At 43.4% G+C, this 7,028-nt stretch overlaps 1 protein-coding gene across 1 annotated transcript in view; it reads right to left on the bottom strand.

The window, feature by feature from the left end:
- Positions 1-285, bottom strand: part of DCP1B (decapping mRNA 1B) — a 47,775-nt gene extending 47,490 nt beyond the window's left edge. Inside the window, exon 1 of the mRNA XM_010566186.1 lies at positions 121-285. Coding sequence (XP_010564488.1) covers positions 121-273 — 153 coding nt within the window. The 5' untranslated portion in view covers positions 274-285. The remainder of the gene's footprint in view (positions 1-120) is intronic.
- Between the last annotated feature and the right edge of the window lie 6,743 nt (positions 286-7,028).

Raw genomic sequence — 7,028 nt, 5'->3', positions numbered from 1 at the left:
GGAGGGGCGGGGCCTCCTCGCCGCCCGCCCCTGCTCCGACGCCCCGGAGTGGGCGGGGCCGCTTGTCGCCCCGCCCCACCTCTCGCGGCGGAGGGTGCGGGGCGGGGCGGCCTCACGTACCCACTCGTTGGCGCGGTGCCCGAAGGTGTAGAGCGCCACCTGGCTGGCCACGTCCACGATGCTGCTGATGTAGGGGTCGTGCTGCTGCAGCGCCGCCAGGCTGATGTCCAGCCCCTTGCCCAGCAGGGCGGCCCCGGCCACCGCCGCCGCCATTTTGCCTCCGACAACAACACAGGGTTCCTAGTAGGCGCAACCAATCCAACGCCGAGAGGAAGGGCGGCGGGTCCCACCCCCGCCCGCCCAGTCGGAGGGAGAGCGGGCGGGAGAGTCGCAGCCCAGCCGCCGCAATCGAGCGCCGAGCGCCGCCGGCTCAGGATTGTTGCCGTTGGCGACGGGGCAAGCTGAGGGGCGGCCTGGCGGGGCCCGCCCGGGCCGCGGGGAGGGCCAGCCGGCTTCGCAGCGCCTCCTCCGGCAGCGACCCGCCTGCGCCGGCAGGTTTTCCGGCGGTGCCTGGCGCCCTTCGTTTTCAGGCCTCTCCTGCCGCTGGGGAAGCCGCAGGCTGGCTTCCTTTCCGGAGGGGCAGCTGCGCGCCAGAGGAACAGCACGGTTCCCGCGGCTGCAGGCCTGAGAGAACCGGCGAAACTCGGCGGGAGATGCCGCCAGGGCGCAGGCCCTCGCTGTGCCGAGCAGGGAGTCCTGCGCGCCCACCGTGTGCCCCTCACCCTACGCGGGAGAAGGTGTGGTGTGCACCACAACATACGCAGCCTCCGGAGAGTGGGGAGCCACACAGGCTCGGCCTTAAATATGCACGGAAGCATTTGGGCGCACAGGTGTGCCTGTGGAGAGAATGCCCGTGTGAGACTGTGCAAAGTTAGCACACGTATCTGTAAGCACATGTATCCATAAGGACGTGTGTGCTTCTTGTGTGCTCACACGTGCACTGATGCAACGCACGCACAGCGCTTGGAACAGGAAGAGAAGTTGGTTGAGATCCATGAACATACACAGTCTGTATTTGCCAGCATATGCTCACAGACTTCTGCATGGAACTTCAGGGAAAAGGAACACGAGTGCAAACTAAGCCATCATACAGCCCTTGTGTGTGTGTATATATATACACAAACATACATGTGACAAGCAGCTGAAACATAAACAAGCATACTATGATATGGAGATATACAAACAGCAGAGGAACAGATGGACAAGACCATGAATTTAGTTACCATATTTTCCTGTCAGACACACATATTTATTATTAATCTATTGATACCAACAGTTTACAGCAAATACATGAGCTTTATGTGGCATGCAGATAAACTCAATATGTACTTGATCTAAAAGATTTCCTTAACTGTCCAGCCGGAACTCCCTGAGACAGCAAATTTTTTTTATTTCATCACCTCAGACCGATGTAGCAATTTTGGAAGGAGTTACCACCTTCTGTATGGTGGTAACAGAAGCAGTAGCGTGATATATTTCCTTCCAGAAAAAGGGATACCCTGGAAGAACCAAAGGCAAAGGTAATGGATGCTATCTTGTTTATTTGCAGTATCCCTGACACAGCATTTTTAAAAGGGCAGTAGTTGGTCATAGGGGATGAAGACTGCCATTTTGTTTTCTTCCCTCCTTTTCACTCTAGGCCAGATGGAGCCTGTGGGATAGAGTGAGCAGTAGCATCTGCTCTGAGAGCAAACGGACAAGCCCAGATGAAAAAGCTTCCATAGTGTGAAGTGGTGATAGCAGAGAACTGAGAGACAGCAAGCTGGGAATTCATAGTACTAAATGTAGGGACAGTGAGTGTCTACAGTGGAGTTAGGAATGGGCATGGTCTCAGAAAGGACAGAAAGAGTGGCTGTTCTTTGGGACTCAGGAGAGAGTATATAGGTTTTGTTGTAGCCCAGAAGGCCACTAAAAATTGCATTACCAAGAATAAGGACCTACAGCTTGCTCTGCAAGCATATAGTGGGAGAGGATATCTCTATATGTACTCTTTTATTATAATACATTGCACTCTTAGTTCCTTTTTTTCTAAAGCCACCTTGTTTCAGTTGCAGCTGTAGTGAAACACAGCTTTAGAGTTCAGAAGTTTTTAAGTGGTTTTGGTATACTTGTGGTAGGAAAACAGCTCTAAGCAGCTCTATTGCGAAGCTCCAGCTGACTTACAGATCCTGTAACAGCAAGGAAGATATATGGGCTTATGGTGGACAAGGGAAGCTGCTGTCCTTGGTCTGGAAATGACCAGAGTAGAATGGCAAAAACCAAAAAGTAGTAAGTAGGAAAGATAAGTCATGTTGCTCAAATAGTGATCAGACGCACAATCAATTCTTTTTGCTGATTAGATAGTCCTCAATTCCCAGTTTCTAGGCACACCTAACCACATTCCTCCTCATGTGCTGCAGTTTCTCATTACCATCTCATCTCCAATTCTTTGGCCATTCTCCTGCTTACAAAAAGTCCCAACTTGTAATGGAAGTGTCAAACACTTTTCCAGATGCCTTTGTTCCCTCCAACAATAATACTTACAAAAAACATGCCCTCCTTTTTTTTTTTTTTTGTGGTGGTGGGGAGGGGTTATTGCAAAGTCCCATAACGAAGAATGTGTTATGGAAACTGTATTTCAAAGGCTATTCATTTGAATTGAAAATAGTTATAACTGTTATTGTGTAGGAGAAAGCAGTATACAGAATTTAGAAGGGGTATTGCAGCCCTGTTACAACTGAAAAAAAAAAATGTTTGAAGCAGAAATAAGGTGTCTTTCAACTTTTACAACTTACCTTGTTTCTGTTGTTGCCCCTCTTGTCAGGCCAAGCAGTAACCAATACTTGAAGCCTTGCACATTTGTTATGTTAGAGAGACAGACTGACAGGCTCAAGTGTGTCTCCTGTGCCCTTCTCTTGACATAGGAAGATTGTAGAGTGTCCTGTTTCCTTGAGCTCCATGGAAGAAAACCCAACTGTGAGGGTAAATATCCTGAAGAAGGCTTGTCAAAAATTTCACCTGTCTGTTTTTGGTGGCCTGTTTGTGGATGCTTTTTTAGAACTACCTCCCTCCTGGATTACTGTATCCCTTTCTAACATAGCTGGACAGACAGTTCCCTAGCCCTGTGTTTTGAGTCAGCAAACCTGTCAAGCTTCTGATCAGGCCTTTTTATATTTTCTGTTGCACTGTGAGGTAGCTTCTGCTGGTTCCAGCTGTTCTGCTATATAAGTGGGATGTAATTGCTCCTTCCATTTAGCCTGAAGTAAAGGTACTTAATAAAGCCATTAGTTCTGCCTTGCTTTATGGGATCACTTGATAGTAGACTAAAAATTTTCCAATGAAACAAGATCTTGTTAAGAAGAGAAACACTGAATTCTCGCTGCATCTAAAAAGTTAAGGACGTTTTAGCAAAAATGTCACAGCTTAAAAAGGTTGATTCTTTAAACTGCAGTTATTTGCTTACAGTCAGTAATCCAGTAGTCCATAATAACTATCAAATTGAGTTAGAATGATTTTGCTGTAATTTGTTTATGAAACAAAGTAATTTTCTAGCTTTCAAAATGTTGTAATTTCATGAAGTATATAATTAGAATGTCACATTTTTGTCCTCCACCCACCTGGATACTATTCTGTTAAAAAGCCCCACACCTATGCTGTTGACGTGGTATGAAAGACATTTTGTGTAGGTAATATCCAGACCGATTTAAGGCAAAATCCACACAGCATGATGTTCTTAAGGTCTCCATTAATAATAAACATTAAGATGGTTAGGCCAAACCTTTTCGCAAGGATTGTTCAAACAGGTATTAAGCCTTAGCTTCACATTCAAGAATCTATGGCACTTCCAAAGATGAAGTCATGCCTCCTACAGCAAATTGTTGACACTGAGGATATGATTTTATGTGAATATACTCGGTGGCACTGCTGAGTGTGCACAACCCTTGTCCCAGGTCCCAGCCATTCAGTCCTGCCATTCTGGCACCTTGGTACTGTACTGGCACAGGTGCATATGTGGCCACAGTGTGAGCCAGTCAGACTGGGTAAATGAACTGATTTAAAAACAAGTGTTCATACTGCTGCTGAGATCACAGCCTCAGCTGACTGCTTTCGTACCTGTTCACATTCAGTCCTTTCTATGAGCAGCAATCTTTCTAATAAACAGCAGGAATCACTTGAGAAAATGTAGTGTTGAGCACCTCATTTGCTTCACTTCCTCATCTCCAGCCCCTTTGGAGTTGTTATTGCACAGTAGTTGCCTTTTCCTCTTTATTCCTTCTCCAAGGCTGCCATAATTTCCTTCTCAGGCTGACTGCTGACACTGCTGCTGCCCTTGCTAGCGGAAAGGGTGCTGAGGCAGTATTAATAAGCTCCTCTTACTCCAGCCAGGGCAATTTGAATATCTTTGCATGGTGCCTTCCAGCCTGCCGGCTTCCTGAGGAATAGTGGGTTGCTCTTGTGGAGCCAGGATGACCCCACATCTTGGTTGTGGACAAGGCTTGGTTACCCATGCTCCACATATTTCTGGGGATGTGCTCACAACCCTGCAGCATGGTAGCTCTCACCACTTGGGAACCAGTGCCCCTGCAGTTTGTGCTGGAGGCTAGCCGCATCCCTTCCCAGACACTGTTGAAATGTATGGTCTTTTCAGCCCACATTTATTACAGGTTCTCAGTAGCTAGCATTAGAGTGCTTTCTTCATGCTCAAAAGTTGAAATTGTTGGTTGTACTGTTTGTCCACTTCTTAACTCCAGTCCTAATGGATAAAGCAATTTTAGTCTTTTTGTTAGTAATTTATTACTTGCTAAAGTTTCCTTAATGATTATAGGGTCAGGCTATGTAGTTTCATCTGGTGCAGTTATTAAAAAAATCTCTCTCTGTGCTAAAACTAAATCTGGTTACTTTCATCCCAATTCAATTACAGTTAAAAAAATTGACGCTGGATTTTATTATGACAAGGCAACTATTTTGGGCCAGTATTTGAGTTCTTCAGTAATTTTGTTACCATAACTGTATGCGCTTATAATCAATAAAATATTGTTGATAGCCATTACCTTATTGCTATCCTGATAAACTGCCATAAACTGATGTTTTGATCCATCAGCTTCATTCTTTACACAGTTGATTGGCTAGACAAACCACCAAAATACTGATGAGGATAGGGCATTCCTGCTATTTCCCACAGGTTAATAAGATGTAATAGTAATTATATATTACCTACGATAATACCTTTCCAACCACATCCTTCTGGTAATCACCATTTAATTTGGCAGAATCAAACACCTGTAGCTCTAAAAGAGCTATTTTCCAACTAGTTACAGAGAAGATGGCCTTGTTTAATTAATTCCTAATATGAAAAGTTCCATTAGATAATTACATTAAGTCAGGACCTCATTTTTACACCTCACCTGGCATAGGAGCTCTGGCCGTATTAAGGAAATGGAGTCATTACAAAGTTCTGCTACTGTTGCTGCTGCGAAGAAGCTGCTAGCAACGCTGGAGGAGTTGGTTTGGGGTTTTTTTTGTTTGGTTGGTTTTTTTTTTAGTTAATTGATGAACTAAAGAGAAGCGCTGAATAACTGTTTTGCCTATAGCTGTTACAGTGTTACTTTATAAAGATAATTTGTATTATTGCCTTCTCAACTGACAGAAGTATCTTCTTGGGTTTTGTTGGGTTTCTTTTTGTTTTTTGTTTTTTTTTTTTTTTTTAATAAATGAAGAATGTTGGTGTTTTATTAAAGACCGATAAAGGATTTCATAGCTTTAGACATAGCATATGAATGAAGTAGGAGTGTTGTAACAATACTGAATTCTAGAGAGCTACAACAGATAAATTGTGATATAAAGAAGGATCCTTAATGTTAAAATAACCAGGCAAGTAAAGTGAGGGTTCTGCCTCAAATATTCCCCCAATCTTGTTGTATTTTTGACAGCTGCTCATGAAAATTGCCATGGGGAAATTCTTGTGATGCTAATGGCTGTTTCATATCTGCTCCTGCAGGTGGTGAGAGCTTGTGCAGGTGTTCTCACAAATGTATCTTCTGCAGTTAAAGTTAGGCTTAAAAGCTATTGTACATGTCTTTTAATGTGACATCATCTAACTTATAATAGCATGATCTTTACACTTTGGTATAATGCTTTGGGTGATCCTTTTATTTGTTACTGGCTTTATTTGGCTAACAAATATCAGTAAGATATTTCTTTTAAAGTAAACTTCTTTTCAAACTGAAAATTGACTTTTTTCTTTCGTTATGCCTCATGTTGCAATAAGGATCCACAATTAACTCTATGCTTTAAATGCAATTACTTGCTTCTTTCTGAAACTTAAGGATGCATCACTTTGATTTTATTTCTTCATTTTGATTATTAGTTGTGTTGCTCTAGGGTTTGTGGGTATGGGAAGAAAGGCCTCAGTAGAAAAAGGAGCTCAGATTTGTGTAACTACCAGGAGATAAAACTTGATAGCATTTGAAGTGTTGCCCTTGGAAACAATAAATGTAGTCTATCCCTGGTTTTTAGGAGGGATGGATTTAGGCAAAGGCACGTTCCAGCGGCAAGCCATAGAAGATTTAAGCACTTTGAATGAAATTTTGAAGTGGAAACTTGTGGTAGCACCACAGACCTCCAGTGGGTATCTGAGTCTGGGTTTATTACACTTGTATGAATTTGTTTCCCTTGGTGAATTCTGAGAGCTGTGAAGGCGTTTGGCAGTCCCTCTCCTACAATCTGATTTTGTCATTTTCTGGTGATGCTGTGCTATGTCTTCTGTCAGATTAAATTTACAGGCATGTTACCTTGCTTGACAGAAACATGAACTACATGGATTTTTCAAAGAAAATCTTGCATAAGCAGTAACAGGCTGAGGTTTCTTTCTTCCTCTTATTTTTCCTGCTGTTTTGTCCAAATCTGTTAATTTTATTATCATCCTAAATTAATCTTTTAAATGTAATCTTCAGCTGAACTTGCTTTGTGATCTACAATAAAATTGCTGT

Source organism: Haliaeetus leucocephalus, unplaced genomic scaffold (assembly GCF_000737465.1).
Source record: "Haliaeetus leucocephalus isolate CR32 unplaced genomic scaffold, Haliaeetus_leucocephalus-4.0 Scaffold206, whole genome shotgun sequence".
NCBI classification, from domain to species: Eukaryota; Metazoa; Chordata; class Aves; order Accipitriformes; family Accipitridae; genus Haliaeetus; species Haliaeetus leucocephalus.
This window is presented reverse-complemented; position numbering and strand designations above follow the sequence as displayed.